We start from the raw sequence: 27,079 nt of genomic DNA, 5'->3' as shown, positions 1-27,079 counted from the left end.
TATACAGTATACACACACACATAGCTTAATTAAATGGGTTTTTTCCTAGAAAATGGTTTATTATGGAAGACGGATCGTAAATGGTTAGGTACCCATCAATTATCATTTATCGTCGTTGTGGGATATCCAAATATATAGCTCTAATTGGTTTTCAGTGATGGTGGAGCAACCTTCACTAAAAAAAGAACTAAATAATAATATAACAAAAAATAATTAAATAAAATTCGAAAAAAATGCAAAAGATCTCAGGTGGCTATGTTATTTAAATGAGCCACCGCAATAACTTAGCTAGTCCTACAACTAACAATTTTATTATTATTAATTAATTAATAAATAATACGATGTACGCGTAGATATAAGATGCGAAGTGATTAACGGTACTCACTGAGATAGATAAGAATATATTCTTATCTATCTCAGTGACGGTACTAAGCGATATCCAGAGACCACAGTATTTTCAAAAACACTTATCGATATCAATAAATAGATCACGCGTAGTTAATAGTTATTATTTGTAATAATGAAATATAACAGACTAAAAACACGGACTACCTAGTATTTAAGTATTTATTGTAAGTATAATATGCAACAGTAATTCGGGTGACAAATTATGATCATCATAACATTGAAAAATTACGTAAAAAAAAAACGAAAAAAACATTAGGACATCGGTAAATTAAAAAAAAATACAAAAAAAGAACAATCAATTATTATTATTATTTTGTTGTCAATACTACTCCTATTTACTTATGCAGTCGGAGAGAAATCTATCAAATTTATAATTTTACGCCGCCGGGATCGAACCCTATACCCTAACATCTAATGCCTAACCTAATTAAGGAAAAACTTTAGCATTTAAACCGTTTTTATTTAGCGGTGATTAATACTAAAAACGTTTAAACGTGTGAATTATGTGTCACTGTGTCAGTTAACCTTATAATATAGTAGGTATGTTTGTTTTTAATCGATGTGTTTAAAGTTTAAACTATTTCAGTATAGTATATCCATCTATGATTCTGTTCATATTGTACTAAGTTATGTTTCTATTCACTGTTTAGTCATAACATTTAGTAAACCTACCATTATTTTATTGCATATTGTAACTAACAAAATTAATCAAGAAGTCATGTGAATACACAGCAATTTCTTTTTTGTTAGGTATAAAATAAAATCAAAACATATTGTAATATAATATACAAAATCATTGTGTATATTTTAAAAATACATATACACAGCTAAATAATTAAGTTCTAGGTAAATGTTAAATAATTTACAATTAGTCGTTACTTCTAAATGTAGTGTAATATCAATATATTATTTTTTATTTATTTTGATAGTCTATGTTTGAATAATTTTATTAAAATCAAACTATTGAAGTCCGTTTAACTAAATTTGCTTATTAATTTATTCTAATTCTAACGATTTTTACACAATTTGTCAAATTAAGGAAGTTTAACATTATATGCATGTACCTGTGTATTATACTATTTAATACAAATAACATTTAATGTTGTCAACGAACTGTTTTGTGACTATACTATTATATTACATTGGTGTACATTTGTGGGCTTGGTTAAATAATTAACCTAACCAATATAGATTACCTATTTATAGAATCTACCTTGCCCAAAAATAGCATAATTTAATACTGTATCCATTTCAGTACATATAGACTTTCATAACTAACACCGTCAATGAACTAAAGTGTTATTTAAATCTATCAAATATTTAAAAACAATAGGCTTTTCACAGTAGCTAACTTACCTATAAACAGTAATATTTAATAACACACTGACAATAATAGAGCCGGCGATGAACCAAAGCGTTAATATAATTATCAAAATATGCTGTTATTGGTGTAACTCAGTAGCTATTTAATTACCACTAATGTGTACAATTTATTGATTGCTCATAGAATGTACCTTAAGTATCAACAGTAATATTAATTACTGCATACGTAGCAGTACATACTGATATTCATAATATAGCAATACATACTGGCATTAATAGAGCTAATAATGTTAAAATATACTTACCAAAATATGCTGCTTTAATTAGGTATGACAAATGTGTACACTTTATAGGCTACTACTATAAGATCTACCTTAACTATCAACAGTAATGTTTAAAACTGCATCCTTCAATTTCGACGAACCAAAACATTATTTAAAAACTATTGTATGTATCACCAGTATATACTTTCATAACGCCGACAAACAACAGTTTTGTTCCCATGTTACTTGACATTAATTAGCTAGACCACCAATTAACCTACACACTAACGACAATAATATATTATACCACAAATAAAAGTATTGTCCCTAGGGATATTTGAAAGATCCACCGTCGACATGAACTTGAAATATGTATTTTGAACAGAGCTTAGGGTACCAAGGACAAAACAACACGTACTTCAAACAGTCAAAAGCAATATTTATTGAATAGGTAACAAAAAAAAAAAAAACAGTACATCATAAGTATCAGTATGTAGACTCGGTTGTAAACGCGATTTCTAAGCGTACGGACCGAACCGGCGTACAAACCGCACGTCCACGGTTTTCAAAAGAAGTAAACGACGCGAAAAAAGGGCAAACGGCGCGTTTAAATAAAAAGCGGATCGAAAAAAGATCGAAAAACCCGATGAAAACGTACGGACGCTTCGGGAACGGAACGCGACGGCGAAGCGCGCTAACCGATTTCGAGCGAAACGGTTGGCGAAAGAAACGGACGACGCGAAAATGGTACGAACGGCGACGGACAAAGGTCGAAAAGTCGAAAAATCGCGTAAAAAGTCGAAAAAATAAGCATAAAACGTTTCGATGTTTCGAAAAATCTAAAACACGATATCTATGACTGATAAGTAATAAGTATACGATAACTGAAAAATCGTGATAGCTCGGCCGCCGCCGCGAGGAAGTAACGCGATTGGCCGGTCTTAGGGAACCCATGGAAGAAAAACGGAATTCTTCCATGGGTTGCTTAGAGCGATATATATAGGGATTTGGTAATAAATAAAGTGGTTTTGGTAAACCATAGAGTATTACAGACTCTATGTGGTATACGCATAGATAATAGAAAAATTATTTTATTATCTATGGGGTAAACGGTGGCAGTTATCACTACTCTACCGGTTTGATTATATATTTAAATATAACCTCAAATATTTTATAATTATGAATAATTAATATTATCATTTATCTGTAGACTCTAGACTCAAAACTTAAATTTTAAATAAACATTAAACGTAAAAGACATGAATTAAAACATAATTTCCTTTTTTTATAATTTACAATATAAAAAACTAACTTTCGTTATTATTAGTTTGTTTGTCTTTTATTTAATTTTGTTTAGGAAAAATGTTGTCCGTTCAAGATAAGAAGGGTGAGGAAATTCAGATATCTGAAGAAGAAAATGATAAACTTACAATTAAACCTCTGTAAGCCATTAAATCATTATTATTTAGTTTATGTTTCATTGAATTTGAATAATGGAATCATCTGGAGCGGCTGAAATTATTAGTCCTTCCAAACTAAAACTTTTAAATTGTATTATATATCCTGGTATTGTTAATAATGCTGAACGAGCAATCGAAAATCTTGGAGGTATTGATGAGATTACTCATGCATTTGAAAATTCAGAAGCTTCGCTATCTGTTAACTTAGTAAAATCAGAATTTGGACCACCACTCTCAGGGACTAAACATTATGAACGTTCATTGCTGGTTGCTATAAAGACAAAATATAAAATAAATAAAAAAACTGGTGAAAAAATTCCTATAGAAGTGTTACCTGCTCATGTAATTGGATTTGTACAAAAAGTTTTTACATTTACAAGTATTATGGATTTTGCATATTTTCCACCTATTCCCAATGTTTCTGAATTATGGAATACAAGTAAATTATTGGATTTAAATTGGGCTTTAGAAAAAAATGTGCCTTTATCGTTACTACCTAGCAAACTAAGTAAATTCAATGAACCTCAGTCAGATTTTTATGATCTTGTAAATCTTAAGAAATTGGATATGTTGTCTAAGAAACATAGATTAAGACCATATGTACGCAATTTCACTAAGAATAATCGTTTTGAGGATACTGACTTGCCACCTATGCCTCTGGATCTATTGAAGTATTGTTTAACTGTAAAAATGTTTTCTCCTGATGAGAAAAGATTGATGGATAAACTATTTGAAAAAAGGCCAATCTGGGTAAAACCGGCTTTGTTTCATTTTGCCAAAGTTATAAATAAGGAAAAGATGAAATACTTATTACCAACCACCGGCTATTTCACCACTACTGGACCATTTCGACGCATGTGGGTCAGGTAAATTATATAATATTTTTTTTATTTCTGATAAATAGAAATGGGTACATTAAATTTGTATCTTTATTTATAGGCATGGGTACAACTACCACAATGATCCATCAAATTACATATATCAAGTAATTGAGATTCGCAATCAATGGTTTGATGATCATAATTCATCTAATCCCAAAATAACAAAATTCAACATTGAAGATTATAATCCTAATACTGCTGAAAAACAGTTTTATTTTTCTCCAAATTCATTTCCTTTATCTATTGTTGCTAACTATCAACTGTGTGATATACATTTGCCAGAAGTGAAGGAGATGCTTAAAAATGCATCTTTATCAACCGCTTGTAGTAAACATGCTGGTTGGCTCAAGAAAGAATTTATAGATGACATAAGAAATGTTATGTATGGATATTTAGAAAGAGCATGGCAGAAGTATTTAGCCGGCAATTTACCTTTTTGTGGAAATGAGGATATAAAGCTATATAGTGATTACATGGAGGAAGACAATTTAGATTTTACTAGACAACAAATTATGAGAAGATTAGAAGTAATTGATGAAGATAATCAAAATGAGAATGAATATAATGAGTGTTCCTCAGAAATTGAAGTGGTTGAAGATGAATATGAAGATTGGTCTACTAATTTAGATCGCGAAGAACTAGCCAAAATAATTTTTTCAGAAAATCATATAAAAACAGATGTTCCAAATTCTAATCCTTGTAGTGATGAAGAAGATGACACAGACCTAAAAATGGACAATTTGGAAATATGAATAGTTTAAATTAATGTTTTTCATAAAATGTATACATTTTTATTTCTATAATGATTAATGTTATAAACTAGTTCATTTAAAAAGTGTAATATTTAATAATGAATACATTATTATAATAATTAGTAAAAATAATTTAATAACTGATTATTTCATGAAAAAAAATTTCTTAAAATGTCATTGAAAACATTTTAATTTAAAATATGGTGTTAAAATTATTTTAATTTAAAATATGGTGTTAAAATTTTTTCAACTGTATTGTAATATTTATTTGATTTTAATATTTTTAGTTAATCATCTGTAAACTTGAATTATAATTTATCAACTTTATAATTTAGTTTTATATAGTAATTTACCAATTTTTTTACCTAGTTTCTTAATTATTATTTTCTATAGTTGTAAAAATACCTTGTCAACAATATTAATTTTGAAATAGAATTTGCCTTCAGTTTTTTAAATGTATCAATATTTTTTTAAATATGTATATATAAATATATAATAATAAATGATTACAATAATTATACGTAATAATGGTGTTTCATTTGTTATAGCATTTATAAGATACATTATACTTTATGTTATGATATACAATTTTAATTGTTTGTTTAATTTTATATTTTAGAGGCGCTGGACAAGAGGTTGGTAGATCATGTATTGTTATGGAGTTCAAAGGCAAAAAAATTATGGCAAGTTTTAAGTTCTATTAATGAGTTTAAATTTTTATCTAACTTAATTGTTTTATTTCTTAGCTTGATTGTGGAATTCATCCAGGCCTTCAAGGTTTAGATGCATTGCCATTTGTGGATCTGATTGAAGCGAATGAAATTGATTTACTTTTAATTACTCAGTAAATAAAAATAAAATCGACAGTTATATAAAAAAAACTATAATGTATGCGCAATCAATTCTAATTAATATGAATTTTCATTATTTTCAACAGTTTTCATTTGGACCACAGTGGAGCATTACCATGGTTTTTACTCAAGACTAAATTCAAAGGAAAATGTTATATGACTCATGCAACTAAAGCTATTTATAGATGGTTACTGTCAGATTATATTAAAGTCAGGTAATTTATTTTTTACAAAGATATTTTTGTATTTTAGATATTAAAGGCTTTTAATTCATAAATAGAGCTGCCATCTTTGAAAAATTGCAGGATCAATAAGCAAAAACAAAAATAAGTGATCACCAAGACATCTCCATAGGCTGTTGACTAGACACTATACGCTTAATATTCATGTTATGAGTTTATGAGGTGTAAAAAGGTGGGTAATGAAATGCAAGAAATAGTCAATGTACTTAGTAATAATTTTACGACTCTGAGTAATTTACTAAATCCATAGCCCTTAGTTTTATACGTGAAACTGGAGTATCTAGGTAAAATCCAGTGAGGTGGCAGCTCTAACCATATCTATTTTTTTTCAATTATTCTGCATTATGATAAACTGAGTTGGTATTAGTTTTTAAGAACTTGAAATTTTACTTGTTTTGTTTGTTCATGACATTCAATTAAGTTATCTTTATGTGCAAACTTTTTAAAACAAATTATTTTATGTTCTGATTTATTGAAAATTTTTATAATTCAGTAATATAGGAACTGAACAGATGCTTTACACTGAAGCTGATTTAGAAAAGAGCATGGATCGTATAGAAACGATTAATTTTCATGAAGAAAAGGATGTTGGTGGTATTCGTTTTTGTGCTTATAATGCAGGCCATGTGTTGGGAGCTGCAATGTTTATGATTGAAATTGCTGGTGTTAAAGTTTTGTATACTGGAGACTTTTCAAGACAAGAAGATAGGCATCTAATGGCTGCTGAAATACCACCTTCTAGGCCAGAAATACTCATTACTGTAAATGTTGTTTTTAAATATAAATTTACAAATTTAAAGTTATTGATGTTACTTAGGAATCTACTTATGGAACTCATATACATGAAAAGCGTGAAGAACGTGAACGACGATTTACTATGCTTGTCAATGATATTGTCAATCGAGGTGGAAGATGTTTGATTCCAGTTTTTGCATTAGGACGAGCTCAAGAATTGTTGTTAATCTTAGGTGAGAGGATGCATTATTTTACTATAAAAAATTTCAATGTTATTATTTATTCATGTTTTTATTTAAATTTTTAAGATGAATATTGGGGCCTTCACCCAGAACTTCACGATATTCCTATATATTATGCGTCATCGTTGGCTAAAAAATGTATGGCTGTGTACCAGACCTATATTAATGCTATGAATGATCGTATAAAACGTCAAATTGCTGTTAACAATCCATTTGTTTTTAAACATATTACTAACCTTAAAGTATGCTGTTATTTAATATTCATAAATAGTTTAAAAATTTTAATTATCATTTAACAATGAAATTACAATAAAAAGTTTATATTTCCCTAAATTATGTTATTTAAATTAAAAAAGTATTTAGTAGTTAGGAATGACAATTATCAAAGCACTACTCTCTTTTATTATTTTTGTCAAAATCCAATCAAATGATTAAATTCATTATTATTATTTAAAAAAAATTATTAATAATACATATTTATATTTTAGAGCATTGATCATTTTGAAGATATTGGTCCTTGTGTAATAATGGCATCACCAGGTGTCATGGAGAGTGGTCTTTCTCGAGAGCTTTTTGAAATGTGGTGTACAGATAGTAAAAATGGAGTTATAATTGCTGGTAAAACAAAAATAAATAATTTATGTTATAATAAATATTTTATTTATTAAAAATATTTTAGGTTATGTGGTGCAAGGAACACTTGCTAAAGCTATTTTATCTGAACCTGAAGATATCACAACTATGACTGGTCAAAAGTTACCATTGAAAATGTCTGTTGATTATATATCATTTTCAGCACATACGGATTATCAGCAAACACGAGAATTTATAAACATTTTAAAACCACCCCATATTGTGAGTATCTTAAATAATTAATAAAACAAAAGTATTTGAAGAAATTTATATGTGACATATTATTTTTAATACATAGGTATTGGTACATGGGGAACAAAATGAAATGCAAAGGTTGAAATCTGCTTTAGTTAGAGAATATGAAGAAAATTCTGAAGATATTAAAGTCTATAACCCTCGGAATACAGTAGGAGTTGATTTTTATTTTACTGGGGAAAAAACTGCTAAAGTATGTAATTGTTAAATTCATACTTAAACGTGATATAATAATCATTCTATTAATTTATTTAAAAAATTATTTTGTGTTTAGGTAATGGGAGAAATAGCAGTTGAAAAACCAGCAGAAGATAATGTTTTGAGTGGTGTTCTATTAAAAAAAAATTTTAGCTATCATATTTTTGCTTCTGAAGATATTCCAAGTAAGATTATTATCAAAAATATGGTTTTATTCTTTTTGCACAAATAAATTATTGATTAGGTACTTGACCTTCAACCTCACTGTTTACAATATATCAATCTGCCATCTAACAGTCTTAATCTAAACATTTAAACAATATGAATAATTTTTCTGGGTCGCGATATCCATCTATAAAAATCTAGTACATGATCTATTTATAAAAAAAATTTAATTCAATTCTTCCTTAAATAATGAATTGGATTTTGTTATATTATCATGAGTTAGTATACATCATTTTGTATAATTTATTGAATTTTCAGTGGTAGGACATCAAACAAGTGTCAATTGTGTATAGTTATCATTAAATATATTTTTTTAGTACAGGTGATGCTTTGTTCTCTGGTTTCATTACTTAACCTGTCAGATACCTAAATTTTAGTGAATAAATTACAACTTTTTTGATGAAAATAAGTATAAGCAACATTGATGACAAATATAAGAACATTGACATGAAATACATTCTAAGAGATCAATAAAATCAACTATTTCATAATTAATACACTTATTAAAAGATTTTTCAAAACGTGCTGTTAAATATATTTGGACCAGTGTGATTAATTAATTGTCTGTGAAACCTTTATCTGAAGGGTATCATTATTCATTCCATATTATTTATATTTCTTATATATAAAACTATTAATTAAGTAATGTAAAGAATACTATATTAAATGGAAAATGTATAACTGAAAAATTCTTACAAGTGTTGAAAGTTCATAACTGGGTTGAAATATATCTATATGCTTGGACATTTTTATTTTTAAATAAGTATGTTAAGGGGAATCAATACCGTGATTTTCTGTCATTGTCTAGCACTTTAGCCGTATTTTTTGCCAAACGTACTAGCTATAGTATAGTATAGCGATAGCTATAGTGAAGCGATAAGAATTATAAAAACAGATTTGAATTTGTCATCAAATCTACTTGAAATTGACTTTCCTGCATTTTTGATTTTAACTTCAACAAAAAACTTTAAAAACGACAATTTTTTAATATAACATAACATTAATTGAAATTTGGAAGACAATATCGAAAATGCTGAAAAGTTGATCTCAAGTAGTCTTGACTACAAATTCAAATCTGTTTTTATAATTCTTGTTGCTTCACTATTTCCATCGGTATGTTTGGCAAAAAATACGGTTAAAATCCTATAACGCGCATGTGTATCCCCTTAATCTAAAATCAAATTAGTAGGCATCAATATAAAGTCACACTTAATTATTAATAATTTTATCTTCACTCATTAATTATGAATTATAATTTCTACATTTTCAGGATATTCCGATATGTTATTGAGTGAAATCCAACAAAAACAACTTCACAGATTTACATCATCATTTACTGTATTACAAAATATGTTGTCACATTTGACTGGCAGTGTACCTGAAATAGTTATTCCCAACAAAAAGTTAAGAGTATTAAATTCAGTGGATGTGTCTGTGGATAAAAACTTTGCTACTTTGGAATGGACTACTACACCTGAAAATGATATGTATGCAGATATTGTTGTACAAGTTTTGATGAAGATTCAGTCAATGAGTCACGGAGATATGAAAAATGTGGCATCGGTTCCATTTACCGAGTATGACCATATGCATTTCAAGGTAAAAAGTTGTTAATTGAATGTTTTTATACAAAGTAATATTAAATTATCTATTTTATAGGAATGTTTGATTGAAATCTTACAAGAAATGTTTGGCGAGGAATCTGTACCAAAAATATTTAAAGGTGAAAAATTGTTTGTAGCTGTTGATGGGAAAAAAGCTAATATTAATTTAAAAAATTTGGTATGTTTGTGTATAATGTTATTTGGTATTGATTTTAATTATGATGTTTTTTTTTTATATATAGGAAGTAACTTGTGAAGATGAGGTTTTGCAACGAATGGTACAAGCTGCCATTTCTAGACTGCATAATACTGTAACACCTTTAAATATCACAAATATGAAATAATAAAAATATAAAAATTAATCATTTTTTTTCTATTCATTTTATATATATATTTTTTTTATTTGATAAACAAAGTAATAACATAATATTGTTAAAAGTACAAAATAAAATATTTAAAAAGACAATTAATAGATTAACAATTAAAAATTTAGAGCGCATTATTATTTTTACCATTTAATTAATACTGTGTTTCCATCTTCAACAGAATAATAGTCTAATGTTTGATTCATGTTTTCCATGGAATATTCAATATCTGGTTTCTAAAAATTAGTAAAATTTAAGTATAATTGAATTGTATTATTAGCAATATTGTATATTTGGTTAAGAAGATAGTTAAAGTTATTGATCTACTTTACATGCCTGAAATTGACACCAGACAATTTATACATATTCAAATTAAATGTAGTTGCTTTTTAGATACTAAACAAGTAACACACGTGTTTAACTTTTGTAGTTTGTAAATTAGTGTTGATTCAGTTATTTTGTTTTGATAAGTATTAACATGGTAATTAACGATGGTTTGCACTGTTTGCAACCACTATCTCTCAGATAGATGGTAAGTTTTTATAATCAAATACATTTAAGTGGATTACACTCAACTGACTGAATATCACAATTACGAAAATAGATGGTGCAAAATATAATAGTTGATGCTATTATTTTAACATAAATACAACATTACAATGTGATCTTGAAATAAATAGTAGCTGAATTGCAATCAAACAATGAAAAATTACAACTTCAAATTTGTGATATGACAAGGTATTCGTTAGGTAGTAAACATTTTTGAGTTCTATAAAAATTTCATATCTACTTTCAACAAAAGTATGAGGTTTAATTGATTTTATTAATTTAATGATTTACCTAATACTCAAAAAAGGAGAGGGACAAAAGCAATAATCGAAATGTTAAGTTAAAGGTGAATCTAAGATGTTGACGAGTGACAGACGAAAAACACCAGTTTTAATAATCTTAAAGTATAAAAAGAACAATAAATTGAATTTTACAAATACCAATTTAAGACAAAAAATTCCACTATGAAACTGACCCTTGCGATATACATTAAAAGCTAATTTTATGAACAAGAACTTCCATAACTTAGACAAAATGTTATAAACATTCAAATTTAAAAAAAAATGTTGACTAATAACAATGGAGTAGTGATCAGACTGCCATGAGGCTACCACTATTCTTTATGGGTTTTAAAATTAATGTAGCTGACACCATATAGTTGAGAATAAAGGGTGAAGTTATTATAACTCATAAAAATAATATTACTTAAAATGTTTTTATTTTACTACAATAGAAATTTACCTCTTTTGTTAGATAAGAAAATTCAAGTTGTTTGTTGCCTAGACCAAATAATCGTTTTCCAAGATCTTTTAAACGATTAAGTGTCATAGTAATCGGAAGTGTTTTAATTATTACATCCTTTTCTGTACTTGTCTCTTTGCAAAAGTTCACAATTCTTATTTTTATTGTTTTTATTTTGTTTGATGTGTTCAGGTCTTCCGAGTAATCAGAACCATATTCTAAATTTGAATAGTATTAAACACATTAGTTATGAAATAAAATAATAATTAATTATTTACTAGCAATGAGTTCCATATATCGTGGGTGTTTAGTCAAAAATTCAGCTCTTTCTTCTGCACTTTTTAACTGTCTATGCCATATCATATCCAAATCCTTTAAGAAATCTCTTTCATTATTTTGTCGTTCTTTAAGAGTTATCATGGTTCCATTTAATGTCTAAATGAATTATTCATTTAAATTTATAATCTAGTTAAATAAAGATTTATATATTAGTTTACCTTTAAATTGGAAATTCTTGCTATTATTTGTAAAGTGTAATTGCTAACACTCATTCCTTTAAGTAGAGGATTATTTTGAATTCTTAAAGAACATAATGCTGGTAATTTATTAAGCTCACACAATGATTCAAACTGGAATTCAAAAATAATATTAATTTAAGAAATGTCAATGATCATAAACATCAATAACAGCTGTCTTACATGTAATAAGTCATTATCACTGATCATCAGAAATTCAAGTGAAGGGAAAGATGACGGTAAAATTTGAATGTCTTTTATTCCATTTCTATTGACATTTAAAGTTTGTAATCTGATAATTTAAAGTTTTTACAACAGTTACTAGAATACTTAATTATATTATTTTAATGATGATTGATAGGTATTAGTTATTACTTTGGTAGAGATCGTAATTTATTGATTTCTGGCCATGATAAATTATTATTTTCCAGGTTTAAGTACAAAATATTTTTCATGGCTTCTGAATGTGTTTCAAGTCTATCTATATTGTTATCTGGGACCTAAAAAGATTTTAGTGAAAATTGTGTTAAGATGACACTACACTTGCATGTTGTCTCTGACTTACAAATGTTTACAAAGCAAAGATTGTTATGTGTACGATAAAACCACTCATATGAAAAAAGTTTTTATTGTTTCAAAATCTATTATGTTTTTGTTTTTTAAACTTGAACGACTTTTTTTTTTAGTTCTAATATTGAGAAAATAAAACAATAATTTACAGCACAAGTTTTCTTTTATAAATGGCGAAAATGTTGTTTTTTAGTTATGAGTTTATGACAATAGCATTCTTAGTTCTTTTCTGAGCAAAACTGTTTTTACTGTTTTACATCTGTAAGATAAGACAGAGACAACACATATGGGTGTACCACCCTCTTGACAATACAATTTTCTTTCTAGTTAACTCTGGATGTATACCTCTAATACTTCAAGTACTGGAAATGACTCACACAAAGACATGATTTCATTCCAGTTATAATTGAGTTTACCTAAAACAATTTTCTTTAAGCATTTAAAAGATTCCTTTAATTGCTGATTTGGTTCTTGAGGTAAATCTATATTATTAAAGCTAAAAATACATTATATCAGGCTTAATTTTTTGAAATTAATATTATTAATTAATAATCAGGTAGTTTACCTTAAATTCAAAGATGTTAAATGTTTTAATTGTTGAGCTATTTTTGATACAGTTTCCCAATCGGTAAAACAATTATTACAAAGTTCTAAATTCACAATATTTGGACAGCAATCTTGTATTTCTTTTGGATCACCAGCATCTGTTATACCATGATGACTTAGACACACATGAGTTAACTTATCAAAACATCTAAAAAGTGAGAAATTTTACATGAGTGATAAAATGAATAACTTTTAGCAGGTAAAAAGATGAAAGACATACGCTTGTGTTTTCTGAATTTTTTGCATTCCAACAAGTTCAAAAGATGCCATTTTAGACTGTTTCATCAATGCATTTATCTCCTGTTGAATATTATTACCACAACTTTGGCCATATTTACTTTGAAAAGCTTTTATAAAACTAACATTGTGAGGTATCACTTTTTCTAGATGTACAAATGATGCTCCATTAGGATGTCTATAATGTACACAACATTTTAGTCAATTTATTTTAAAACAAGGTACAGTAGCTGTATATTATGTATATGCTTACAATGTTTTAAAATATCTGATACCGTTATGAATTCCATCATGTTTACCTCTGTTAGAATCGTCCCATTCAACTCCCACCCATATGGAATCTGTTCCAGGAATTGGACCAACATATCGAGCAAACCCATCAAATGTCCCAACACTAACTTTTTGTCCAACTCTTACAGAACCATAAAAATGGCTTTTGACATCCGCCATAATTTAATGACCTCAAACCTGTAATATAAACAAAAATGCACAAAAAAAATATTATTTAGTACTACTAGGGCACTATAGAGCCTTAATATTACCCAAAGAATTATGATAGGCAAGTTCTATCAGGTTTAAATTGATATAAAAGTCTTCAATAGTGACCTATTATTATTATTCAAAACTAGACGATAAAATTAAAAACAACCAATGAAGGTGTTTCAATTGATAAAAATTAAAATATAAAATAAATTGTATCCATTGATATGAAATAAACTTAACTGTACCTGCTATATAGAAAGTTTCTACGAAGTGGAAAATACCTATGTGATGCGTCCTACAATAAGTACAACTTTGGAGCTTGGATTATTTGAAGTTTCAAACTTTAATAAATCGTCAAAATAGAAATTATCCCATAACTCAGGAGTTACATAACAGTTATAACCATTGTCCATTACTCATTAGACATAATTACATAGATGATATAATTTATATATACTAAATTACCATAAACTATGATATTATTAACAACACGGTATCAACATAGAAGCAAACGGTATGATCATAAGCATAACTTTTTGATGGACAGAACTTTTGGTGCCTTGGTGGACACGTGACGTAGAGCTAAATATTCCATAAAGCCCATAATAATAAAACAAAAAGTTGAAATTAATATAAACTAACGAATTGTTAATGATATGTGCCAAGTGCGCGGATACGAATCGAAACAGTGTTCTTATAAGCGTATACCATGTTGCATTGTTTCTTGTAGTTTGTTTAATGCATTTTTTAACCATAAAACAACAATATCTAACTAACTTGCTCAGTAGCTGCAGCAGCCAGCAGTGCATCGAAGTTCTATAATCTCTTTTTCATATTTTAACTTTAACCCACGTCCAAGTCAATAATGTTATCTTCATGGTACGAGTCAATATTTTTATTGCTGCGGCGGCTGATTCTTCTCGATAATTGTTATCACATTTCGATCGTGATAACTCATAATTGTTATTTGTTGATGTTTAGTTATTATTTTTTTAGCATTCAAATTAGTAGGCGTTTCAATAATGTTTCTCAATAACGATTCCGGATTTTGAATCGGTCGGTATTGCGAGATCGCGAATCTTTACAGCCGCGATCCGGAAACGTTCGTCGTGTTAACAAAGCCCCCCGAGTTTTGTCGATCGAATTGTCTCTCAGACAATAAATAATTATGGTAGTTTGTTGACCTCTAGTCTGGCATTACCTAGTACCTACACGATACACATATTATATACTGCTCGACGGAAAATTATTATATTAACGGTATGTTATTCATTTGTAGTATTATTTTCGTGGGAATAATGAATATGCATGTGTGCGTAATAAATTGTTTTGCTATCCATTTATGTATTTAAACATATATTTAAAAATTAGAAAATAATATTTTATGATACAACTATTAGCCTTTATCAATCCTCCTCAAAAAAATTAACATTGTATTTACACAGCAAAACAGCATACAAGTACTATTGTTAATATTTGATTTATTGAATAAACATTTCTTTAGTTATATTTTACTTCACCAGATTTTTATATTCTATTTCTATGAATATGTATAGGTTATAATATACATATTTACTTATCTATTATGACATTATGTCAAAATAGAGTAAGGACTAATATTTACCTTCCTACAAAATATCTATTTATTATTATACACATATATTTTGTTTAAATTTTAACATTTAAAAATGACAAATACCTAAGTTAAGGAATCTATGCACCTCCTATTTTTCAAGTTGTTTAAATATTTTCTTTTTTCTATTTACCTATTTGTTCTATACTTTTTATCATTATTTGAAACTGAAATTATTGAAATTGTTTTTAAATAATTTATCATATTTAATGCTAACTATATATATTTCCTTCTGTTGTTTTTTATTATTATATTATTAAAATCACAATTCACTTTGTTCAATACAATGCTATTACAATTTTATCTAAGTGGGTTTGAGTATTTTGGTAATAAATGTCTACCATATTAATTAGACTGTATTGAATTTGAAATTATAAATATCATGCTACTTATATTACCAATACTAAAAATTAAACTAAATTTGTAATTTATATAAATGAAAAGCTTAAAATGTAGCATGTAAAATAATGAAGTAGTAATTATACCTGTGTAAAATATTATTAGCTTAATTTATTGAATAATGTTCTGTCTTATTTGTTTTAAGATGTATAGGTAAGACTCTTACCTAGAGTTCTTTACTAGGTTAGAGTCTTTTGTGATTAAAATATTCAAGCAATAATATTGATAATTTACCTTTTATGATTTAGAATGGCCAAATTTTCAATTTTATGAATGGCTTTTTAAAGAAATCTGTAATTTTGTATAATGTTTTAAATTTATATAATAATTATAATAATGGTTATTATTTTATTTCATTAATATATACATATCTTATTTTAGGCAATTTATTGAAGATATCATGATTGCTGACATATACTTGATTATAATTTTTTACTAATCAACCCCCTCAAACATGATCATAAATAGTGTAATTAAATAAAAAAACAACAACTTCTCAATGAACAATGGTACCATAAAATTTGTTAAATTTAATTTAATTAATGGCTTTGAACATTATAATGAAATAAGTAGTTGATTTGTTTTTAAATTAAAAAATTATTTATTAATTATTAATTATTATTTTTATTATTTTTTTACAAATGAGAAAGCTATAATAATCAAATATGATAAAATCAATTTGATAAAAATGATCACTTATTTGTATTTTTTTCAGAATAATTTATTTAAAATTTGAATATCATATTACTAACTATATTTGAGAAAGAAGGTAGTTGTTAGAAAATTATAATGAAAGGTGGGGAGTATGTGTAGAAATGACAGGTCATAAAGTGACTACCTATTAAATATGATGCTCACAAAAATATGTTTTATGACCTTCATTTGAAACGGATAAGGTAATTGGTACATCCATAGATTCATTAGATTTAGTGTTGCTTAAAGAAATTGTGTTACTTTGAGCAATAGAAAAAAATGTTTTTTATTTTTGTTTGTAGGACACTGAAAAGTTATATTGGATTTTAATAAGCCAATTGTTGTATTTATTTATTTTATACACTCATATATTAAAACTTGGTAGGTTTCATTTAGATTGGCTTTTCATTAACAGGGAGCAAATAAATTATTTTTACAATGTTATTTTCTACAAACTTCATTTGCTTAACACTAATAAGGGATGTCTAACTATAGAGAATGACTGTATTGAATAAGAATTAAAGATTGAAAAAAAAATTTATTCAAATTTATCTAAAAATATAAATGTTGTGAAACAAAATGTAAATTAATATTTCTTCTCTTCCTATTGCATGATATCAATTATACATGTGTTATTAATCAGGTATGTACATTTGTTGTTGCAGTCTAGTCGTTACATAGTTTAATAATAGAAATAGTTTAACGTTATACCTTTATAAATAATCTACATTGTATTTAATATTCATAAAGTTATTTAGCACCTAATTTAATGCTTACATTGTACAATATGCCAATAACCTTAGTTGTTGTGGCTCTAATAAATAATAATAAAAAATAAAAAATAGAAATAGTATTATCACATTTATCGATTTCCACAAAAATTAAGTTAACATTATCCTTTACCTTTATAAAATTAGTTGTATTACAATGTTTTATATCTCACTAATATACAACTATACAAGGCAAAATGTTTAAGCAATTTTTTATGTGTCAAATTTAAAATAATTATAATTTTAAAATGCTTTGAATATAGATTTATAAAATTTTTAAATTTTTTTACAAATTAGAAATAATCAAACTTCAATCTAATTAGTATTAAAAAAAACAGAAAATCTTTTTGAATTTTGTTTAGATATCTAAAGATGATTTTCTAAACATTTGACAGCTTACAACGACCATGATTATTTCTTATTATTCTATATCATGTTTGGCTCAACATTAATTATTTGAGAATAAGTATTTTCAAATAGAAAAATTAATAGAAGTAAAACTTGAACTTGTTAAATAAATAAACATATTCATGCCATTCTTCAGGTGATTTCTAGAAAATCGGAAACTAATATTGGTGTTCTCTGTGAAAACCCAAGTCAACACTCATAAGATTATTGGTATAGTAATTATTAATAAAACAAATAGATATATTAAAAATATTATTATACCCAATATATTTTAATAAGAAATTAAATTCATAATTAAATGTCCATACCTATATTAAGATTATTATGCTAGCGTTGTGTTCAGTAAAAAATTAATTAAATACCTATGCCAAACAATACTTTAGCAATAGATATTCTATTAACCTAAGTCATAAGAGAAAAATTTGAAATTCTTGGCTCCCTAGGAAATCTTTTTTAAATAGATCTCGGTATAAAAATGTTCATCACTGCTCTATATTAATGATGGGTTTAATTAAGGTAAAAAAAGTAGTAAAAAGATTTGTGTACTTAAAGTTAAATTAGGAAATTCAGTTAATAACATGTAATATTATCTATGTTGAATATCTAAGATTTTGTTTCATTAATTTTAAAAGTTGCTTTTATTATCTTGTATTATTATTTAGAGTACAATTAAACTCATGTTATTTGTTTTAATATGTTTAATGCGGTTTTATATTATTAAATCAGTAATATTTGTTGCTTATTCATTTATGAAGTAACTAAAAGTCAATGGTCTTCTTTACATAAATAATTTGTTAGTGAACTGCTATAAGTAGGTTATAACTTATAAGCAATGTAGTTTACCTACAGGCTATATTTTTCTGGTGTTGCATATATAATCAGACAAACATATCTATAATTATTAATATTGAAGTTTCCAGTGTTATATATAGGGTGTTTTAAAATTTCTTATACTGATTATCTAAAATAGTCATAGACAAGCTAATTTTATTTTTGTGTCCATATACATCATTTTTTTAGGTAATCAAGAATATTCATTTTACTATAGAAGTAAAATAAAAAATATTAAAAATGATTTATTTAAATTATTATAATTTTAAAAAGTTAAATGCTTATTGAAATTAAAAATATGATATTTAAGATGTAATATAACTCACAAACGAATGGATAAAATAATTTAAAAAATAATATAAAGTTCATGCTGTAGGTATTTAATGTTTTATTGCATTTCACGTATTAATACAAATTACTTTACTTTCAAATTTTATATAAGACATGTTGTATTTTATCTACATAAAACACCCTATATATTAGTTGTTTATAAATAAGTATCAAATAGAAACTGGAAGGTGTTTTTAACGAACGCTTATTTTAAAGGAATTAGTTTAGTTTCAGTTTTAGACGACTACTGACCACATTAAATTATAATTTTCTTGTTTCATTAAATTGTAACAGTTGTATCAAACATAAATTATTTCCACAGATGTGTAAAAAATATGCATAGAAAATTTATTTCAAGGTTTGTAAATATATAAGTTTTTATTTATAATACATTAGTATTATTAACAATATTAACTATGTTATACTTTCAGGAATTAAATAATAATTTATCTATAAATGTATTATATGGGTATATACATATTTTAATTTACTTAAGAGGGTCCTATTCCATTAACCTATCTAGTTACTTTAAGTTTACTACATTATGTATAACATGTTTACAGATACAAATACTGCAGTAACAATCCATTATTGTGTAGAGAAACATTGTCATGTGTCTTTTTGAATTACTCTACAGTACAACCTTCATGATACGACCCTCGTGATACAACCCTCACTTAATATTTTTCAATGTCTAAAAGTTTCAAGATAAACAAAACTTCTAAAATAAACTTGCGCGCTTTTCCTTTTTCTTTTTCTTTCGTTTATTTTCAGAATATTCTACTCAGTGCCTCGTAATCTTTCTATGTTTAAAGTTTATATTGCTTACATTCCATTTAAATCATTAGTATCTACATACAATAATAAAGTATTTAGTTAATAAACCAATTAATTGTTTTAAAGTTATTTAGGTTTGTAAATTGTGCCATGTTCATGTTTGAGTTTATTTATTTTTTAATAATTATACATTTGAACTAATAGAACTATATGCATCTTTATGAAGCATGTCAATTATAGCAAGGGTATATTTGTTGGTGTACTAAAATAAACCAACAGGAAAGGAGTGTCTGCGAGGGGCACTCCTTTACTATTTTTGTACAAATGTCTGGCAGTGTTGTTTGTTTCTTTACCTTAACCTGTTCACTCTTAGTAAATTAAATTACTATTTAGTTATAAAATAAAATGTTTTATTATTTCTAGATTGCGTATATGTTACGTGATGCCAACAGCAAAGATTTCTGTACGGGAAGAAGATATTATTAGATTAACTTTGGAGTTTTTGCATAATCGCGAACTTCATATATCTCAATTAAGCGTAGAACGTGAAACTGGTGTTATAAATGGAAGTTATTCAGATGATGCGTTGTTTCTTCGTCAACTCATTTTGGATGGGCAATGGGATGACGTACTTGAATTCATTCAACCACTGGAAGTAATACCAACTTTTCCTACCAATAAATTTAGGTACTGTATATTAAGACATAAATATGCCGAACTAATATGTATGAAATCAGAAGCGACTGTGGTAGGAAGTGTAGACACTGCAGTAGAAGAAGTGGTTAAAGTTCTAAATGAATTAGAAAAAGTATGCCCTTCTAAAGAGGAATATTCTAATCTTTGTTTAATGTTGACATTACCAAGACTATCCGATAATTTAGGATATAAAGATTGGAACCCTAGTACAGCGAGAGTACAATGCTTTAAACAAGTTTATCCTCTTGTAATGAAATTTTTACCATGTGACAAAAAACCTGTTATGCCAGATGCAATAAATGACAGGCTTATTCAGTTAATTATTAAAGGAATGCTTTATGAATCTTGTTGTAATTTTTGTAAATCTAAAGCAGTTGGAAGTACACAGCCTTTTGGCCCTAATGTTTTAAATTTTTCACATATATTTAATGGATCGGAAGGTTATAAAGATACAGATCTTAGTTTGATGTCATGGCTTCAAAGCATTCCAGCTGAAACTTTTATTGTGCCTTTCGAACAAAAAACATTAAATGTTGAACTTGAACAGTTAGAGAGACCGTCTTTGGAAACATCATGGACGGAACACATGCTCGTTACTCCTATAAAACCAAAGCAATTCCCACATTCTGCAATGCCATTCACTAGACCACGATCAGCTGCCGATATTATGTCACGTTCCTTGCTGCCAAATCTTGACCACACTTCTTCGTCATCTCTTATATCATCAATCGGGGTACCTAATACGCCGTCAAACCTTGTAAAATCGTCTTTTGCAAGTTTTCATTTAACAGGACTGAAAAGTAATACACCTATGACTAGTTCAGTAGATAAATTATTTGAAAGTGAAGTTTTCGTGAATAGTATGAACGGAGAGTTACCTTCTATTACTGAAGTTGTGACACCTGTAAAAGAAAATAGAAAATTTGTTTCGGAATTATCGTCTCCAGAACCTGGAAGGTCATCAAATTCTACGACAACGTCAAATACTACCAGGTCATCTAGAAGAGACTCACTTACTGATCGATATCAATCATTGTCTATTAACCAATCTAGTACTAGTTTTGATATGCAGAATAGTCAGTGTGATTTACTTAAGGAATATCAACGCCAAAAACAAAGATATCATGATGCCTTACAAGATCAAGAAAGAGAAAGACTAGAGCTTATAGAGCAATTGCGTAGTACTGAATCGAAACTTCAAGAAGAAAACAGGTATGATATGTAATATATATATATATATATATATATATATATATATATATATATATATATGTATAAAGTAATTATAATATTGTTCCGGTTTTAAAATTATTATTTATATTTTTAGTGAATTATCAAATAAAGTTGTTCTGTCTGAAACAGCTACATTTTCAAATAATAATGCTGCCAAACCTCCAATCCCTACAAAAGTAAATGTAATAAATGGCAGTAAAGGAGAATGGATTTCTGAGAATGATAACAATTTAAAGGAAATGCAGGTATGAAATTAATATTATATAATATGTTATTGTTATAACAATGTATATATTATGTATTATGTATATATTATATATAATGGTTTAGGCAACTAATTAATTTAATATTTAATTAAATTTAAAATAATACACATTACACTAAAATATATACTGAATTATTTGGATGGAAAAAATATATTAGATGAATGGCCAAATGGTAGATTGACAGATTGTGTATAATCTTAAAATATATTGTAAGTATTTTATTTGATTAATATTTGTAATAAACCATGAAGACTTCGTGTGTATACGGCGTTATACAACTGTACAAGTTATCGCATATCTATTCGTTCGACGTTATTGTCATCGTTAATAAATTAAAATTACTAACAATATCTTTATTTTAAAATTATTAATACAAAATCATAAAAAAGTACTAATTGTACGACTAATTATTTGTTAATAATATAATAGATACTAAATTTTATTGCTCTATAGGTGGTAATAATAGGCGTTTATATTCAAGGCTAATATATATATTTGTATTTTGTTCGCTCTTGATAATTTTTTGTCGGGTGAGGTCTACCCACTGGTTAAGGTGAGCCTTGTTGACTAGTGAAAAAATTTGTATTGCGTGAAAAAAATGGTTGATAAATATCTATAAATTAACATAGATGTAAAAAAAATGCCATTCTTTGAGAAGTATTTCTAAATCTCTAAAATAAACTAATTAATGTATTAAAAATTATTCAAATCAATTAACTGTATGGTTCGCATTTCACAGATTTACGTTTTGTATTCGATTCAAACTTGATAATCACAATTTAATTATTTGTTTTCTAATTATTATGAGTATGATATAGAAATATAATAAGTACTAATATTTATATGAAAATAAATCTCGTATATTCGTAATAATTATTAACTAGGCTTAGGGACTTGTAGCTCTAATATATTACCCAAATACACATCAAAAAATTAATAAATATGCTCTAAAATAAATTCCTAAAAATGGCCGAATATGCACTAAGAGATGCTCCCCAAAAAAATTAGGGATAACAAATATGTGGTAAAATTAAATATTAATTTTATTAGGCATTGAAACTTGGAATTGAAAATTATATTTAATTTTTATTTTTAAAAAGTAATTGGTTTAAATTTATAGTCTTTTCCGTGTCCTCCGAACCTAAAATTACAACGAGATATGAGTAGTAGATGGTAGATAGTAGTTATTGATACCATTAAGAGGACGCCGCACCCGCACGTGTTGTCTCCGTCGTACAAGTGCGTAGCATAGCAAACTTTACGCTCAGCAGATCACGTTTATTTCCGCCAATTTAAAATTTAGAGTGAATTATCCTACTATAAAAATTAAAGGCAAGATTTTTACCAAGGGCATCTCATGAGCTTTTTATTATATTTTAATTTTAAAGCGAGTTATGAGTATTTTTAGATATAAAAACAATTTACAATTTTAAAATACTTATAACTCGCTTTAAAATAAAAATATAATTAAAAACCCATGAGATGCCCTCGGTAATAATCTTGCCTTTAATTTTTATAATAGGTCAATTCACTCTTAATTTTAAATTGACGGAGATTCACGTGATCTGCAGCTGAGCGTAAAATTTGTTATGCAACGCACTTGTACGACGCAGACAACACATGCGGGTGCGGTGTCCTTTTAATAAATTTTTTTTCTCGATTGATTGAAATATGTGTAGTTTTGAATTTGAAATTTGGAAAAATTGTCAAAATACGCAAAATAAGCAATAGCAACTCTGAAAAATCAATTTCCTGCAAAATCTATAAAAATATGCACATTTAAATTTTAGATCTGATATCATGGCACCGAGAAATTAATTAATTTCGCACTCTGCTATATTTAACAATAATTAACAAAAGTATGCAAATTCTAGAAGGCCTTAGTGGCTTAGACTGAGCTTACTAATAACTTATTACAAAATAATATGACCTAGGTATCATTGAATGGTTTACTTTGATTTTAGTTATTCTATGGCAGCCAAACCAAATATTAGAAATATTTTAAAATATTTTTTCTAATTACCATAGAAATACGTCATTCAGTTTGCTGTGTCTTTTTATAAACGTTTAACGTTAAGTAATATTTTTAATGTAGAAATCGGTTTTCGTTTATTTTATTGAAGTTTCTTGGACGATGAAAGCGATGGAATTTTGCGAAAGTGTCGTACACCAGCTCTTATATTATTGGATGTTCTTTATATGGGCGCGGGTGGTGTTGGTTATAACGCTGTAGGTTTGCAGAATAACGACGCATTCCTCGCCGAGGGCGCCGTCTTTAGACGAAGCTGCGCGTTCATGTAAATGTGAACTTATATATAGGCGTATACCTGAATTTCATCATCTCTGAGCTGAGTTGAATCGTATAGATTTTTATTATAATTATTATTTATAACTAATTATAAGATACTATCTAGAAATCAATTATTTTTCAATATTATCGGAGTGTGCTGCCTACAGCTAGAACTGGGTTCCTCATTTTTGCCTTTAATCTAAAAGTCTCATTGATAAGGCTACGTTTTCGATGCACTTTACATTGGTTACAAAGTTAGCTACGCATTGTTTGTTTTATAAAATCTTCGTTTCATGTTCATGTATTTTTAAATAAAAATAAAAATTATTAACTTTGCATTTTTTGAAAATATTGGTATTGTGATGTTTTTGATCAATTATTTAGAGCTTTTCAGGGTTTTTAAGGAAATTAACTCTAAAACTGGATTTTTAAATTTTATTTAAGACATTAATATATATAAAATTTGTATAATCTTAATAAAATAATTATAATAATTATAATAATGTAAAGGGTCCCATAATTATTTGGTATAATGGAATCAGGTTACCTATATGGCTATAACACACTTTTGACAATGGCGTGTTGAAATTTTTTAACTCGATGCAAAATTAATTATTAAAGACCCTCCAACCAAAAATGTATTTATTGGACATAAATATATTTATGTCCAATAAATACATTTTTCCTGAAAAAAGCTACAAAAACTGTTATATTTTGGTGTAGCTATCGTATTAATTTTATTTTTAACATTCATCATACACCTACCAATTTTAGACTTGGAGCAATTGCCTTAAAAATACCTTCTTCGGCACGCCAATGAGTCACTTAATACCTAGTAATAATAACGATGATACCTAATAATAATAATAATAACAATAACAACATCAACAATAGCGGTATTTTTTACGTGCGAATTAGCTGGTTCGAACTTTGCAGCGCCGCCGACGACAACGACGAAGACACATTCCATGGACAGGCAGGCGCGGGGTGACGGTGGCGACGGCCGTCGAGGTACGACAATAAATATTGACGATTTCGAAAGAGACCGTGCTGGATCCGCCGTAGGTGCGCAAATAACAATATATGTTCGTCGAACGTCGTTACATCGTAATATGCGTCACAACAATACTCGGCGGACGGCGCGTGTGCGGCAGCGAGTTCGGACGTAAACGCGCGCGGGTAACCGAGCCCAATATGGTGGTCGTTTGGTGGGGCCACTGCTGTGGTGACTACAATGCCCGTGTTCAGGAGGCCGCGCGGACCTTCAATAGTGTTCGCGTAACCGGTACACGTGCACGTGTCTGGGTGTCGTATGTGTCGTTTGTTCATCGTTTGTTTATCGTTTGTTCATCGTCGCTATCGGTGGTTGCACTATTGTTTTAGAGGTACGGTGTATAACCATTGCAGTTTCGGTTCTGCATAATTCCATAACAATTATAAATTAAGTACATCACGTAAACGCCGGGCGCGCAAATGACGGCCACCGCGGCTGCGCTCAAGAGGCTCGAGGCCCTGTTCGACGACGTTAAACTTGGGGATGGAGGCGGTGGTGACGAGCACTCCAAGACTAAAAGGTCGTCTGTGGAAAAGGTGCATTTCGCCGTGACGGCCGACTGCGATGTGCACGGCGTCGGAGGAAACGCCCGACGAAAGTCTGAACATTTGCATCATCATCATCACCACCGCGGAAGCGTAGTGTCCGGGGCGGCGGCCGCGATCGCGGCTGTGCCCCGACGCGATTCCGTGCCCGCTTCCATACCAGCGGCCAGCATGCGGCGTCGCGATTCTATTGTGTTAGGTTCACCGGGCCGCGACACCTTGTGTCACCATCCGTCCTCGTTTCCGTCTTCATTGCGCCGCGATTCGTTGGCGTCGTCCACGACGTCTTTGCGCCGTGATTCCATCAGCTCGGCGCGCCGCGATTCGTTGTTGTCGGCATCGCCTCCGAGTACCTCGCTGTCTACTGCGGTTTCAGCTGCATCCGGCGTGGTATTGCGCCGCGACTCGACGGGCGCTGGCCGAAAGGACTCCTTATCGGCGGTGCCAGCCTGGCGACGGTACTCCACCGATTCGTTGGATTCGGTGCGCCGGAACTCATGGGACCCGACAGGTCGTAGGGGATCGTCCGGTTCGTCAGCCGGCTGCGAAGATCCCATCTGGGAGGAGACTTGCAGGGTAAGTCTGCAGCAGGTCTGCACTGTAATATCATAACAATTTATGAGTATATGCGCGCAGAGTTATGTCCGTACCTAAACACAGTGACACGAGTACAGTGCGAATTATGAGTTATTTATTAATGTTAATTAATATTAATATTAATGTTATTGTTATTATTATTACGTATCTCCTCAGAATCCATTTGGGTATTTTATTGTTCTATGTTTCTTTGGTATCTCAATTTTATTCTATTATTTGTAGGTACTAGGTAGGTTGTAGATATTATATTTTATATAACTTAATATTACTACATATTTAATGGTGGGAAACAGAACTATTATAGTCTTTGAATAATATTCTTACTTGATAAGAACGCAATATCAATAAGTCTTGATAAGTATGGGCAGTTAAAAAAAAATCATTGTTAATGTTGTGATTTGAAATTTGTTTAAAACTGA

General features: G+C 28.5%; 4 protein-coding genes across 11 annotated transcripts in view; 3 read left to right on the top strand and 1 right to left on the bottom strand.

Moving 5' to 3' along the window:
- Positions 1-3,188: 3,188 nt before the first annotated feature.
- Cpsf73 (cleavage and polyadenylation specificity factor 73) lies at positions 3,189-10,434 on the top strand. 2 transcript variants are annotated; one of them, XM_015523728.2, is made up of 14 exons: positions 3,189-3,436; positions 5,707-5,770; positions 5,834-5,931; positions 6,025-6,153; positions 6,674-6,941; positions 6,998-7,148; positions 7,224-7,399; positions 7,646-7,775; positions 7,837-8,012; positions 8,089-8,238; positions 8,320-8,428; positions 9,739-10,067; positions 10,128-10,250; positions 10,315-10,434. In XM_015523728.2, exons 1-14 carry the CDS (start codon positions 3,357-3,359, stop codon positions 10,414-10,416), a joined length of 2,085 nt encoding a protein of 694 aa, XP_015379214.1. In that variant the 5' UTR covers positions 3,189-3,356; the 3' UTR covers positions 10,417-10,434. The 2 variants fall into 2 exon arrangements, with proteins under 2 accessions (XP_015379214.1, XP_089083427.1); XM_089227301.1 differs by lacking the exons at positions 3,189-3,436; positions 5,707-5,770; positions 5,834-5,931; positions 6,025-6,153 and adding an exon at positions 6,235-6,352.
- Positions 3,443-5,653, top strand: l(2)37Cd (general transcription factor IIIC subunit l(2)37Cd). Its single transcript, XM_089227302.1, has 2 exons — positions 3,443-4,320; positions 4,394-5,653. Exons 1-2 carry the CDS (start codon positions 3,488-3,490, stop codon positions 5,085-5,087), a joined length of 1,527 nt encoding a protein of 508 aa, XP_089083428.1. The 5' UTR covers positions 3,443-3,487; the 3' UTR covers positions 5,088-5,653.
- A 54-nt stretch (positions 10,435-10,488) lies between the features above and the next one.
- Positions 10,489-25,583, bottom strand: Tbce (Tubulin-binding cofactor E). 7 transcript variants are annotated; one of them, XM_015523712.2, is made up of 12 exons: positions 25,372-25,583; positions 25,230-25,296; positions 13,909-14,123; positions 13,639-13,833; positions 13,378-13,566; positions 13,158-13,308; positions 12,618-12,742; positions 12,426-12,534; positions 12,225-12,356; positions 12,006-12,162; positions 11,728-11,945; positions 10,489-10,673 (listed from the first exon to the last, which is right to left on the bottom strand). In XM_015523712.2, the coding sequence occupies exons 3-12, from the start codon at positions 14,103-14,105 to the stop codon at positions 10,581-10,583; spliced, it is 1,566 nt and encodes a 521-aa protein (XP_015379198.1). In that variant the 5' UTR covers positions 14,106-14,123; positions 25,230-25,296; positions 25,372-25,583; the 3' UTR covers positions 10,489-10,580. The 7 variants fall into 7 exon arrangements, with proteins under 7 accessions (XP_015379198.1, XP_015379201.1, XP_015379200.1 ...); XM_015523715.2 differs by lacking the exons at positions 25,230-25,296; positions 25,372-25,583 and adding an exon at positions 14,198-14,246; XM_015523714.2 differs by lacking the exon at positions 25,230-25,296 and having other exon boundaries at positions 10,490-10,673.
- The window catches only part of LOC107173238 (WD repeat-containing protein 47), a 55,218-nt gene continuing 43,299 nt past the window's right edge, over positions 15,161-27,079 (top strand). Inside the window, exons 1-3 of the mRNA XM_089227300.1 lie at positions 15,161-15,398; positions 20,403-21,887; positions 22,003-22,153. Of these exons, the coding sequence (XP_089083426.1) occupies positions 20,422-21,887; positions 22,003-22,153 (1,617 nt within the window). The 5' untranslated portion in view covers positions 15,161-15,398; positions 20,403-20,421. The remainder of the gene's footprint in view (positions 15,399-20,402; positions 21,888-22,002; positions 22,154-27,079) is intronic.

Source organism: Diuraphis noxia, unplaced genomic scaffold (assembly GCF_037042655.1).
Source record: "Diuraphis noxia isolate RWA-SAM2 unplaced genomic scaffold, SU_Dnox_SAM2 contig0004, whole genome shotgun sequence".
In the NCBI taxonomy this organism is placed as follows: Eukaryota; Metazoa; Arthropoda; class Insecta; order Hemiptera; family Aphididae; genus Diuraphis; species Diuraphis noxia.
This window is presented reverse-complemented; position numbering and strand designations above follow the sequence as displayed.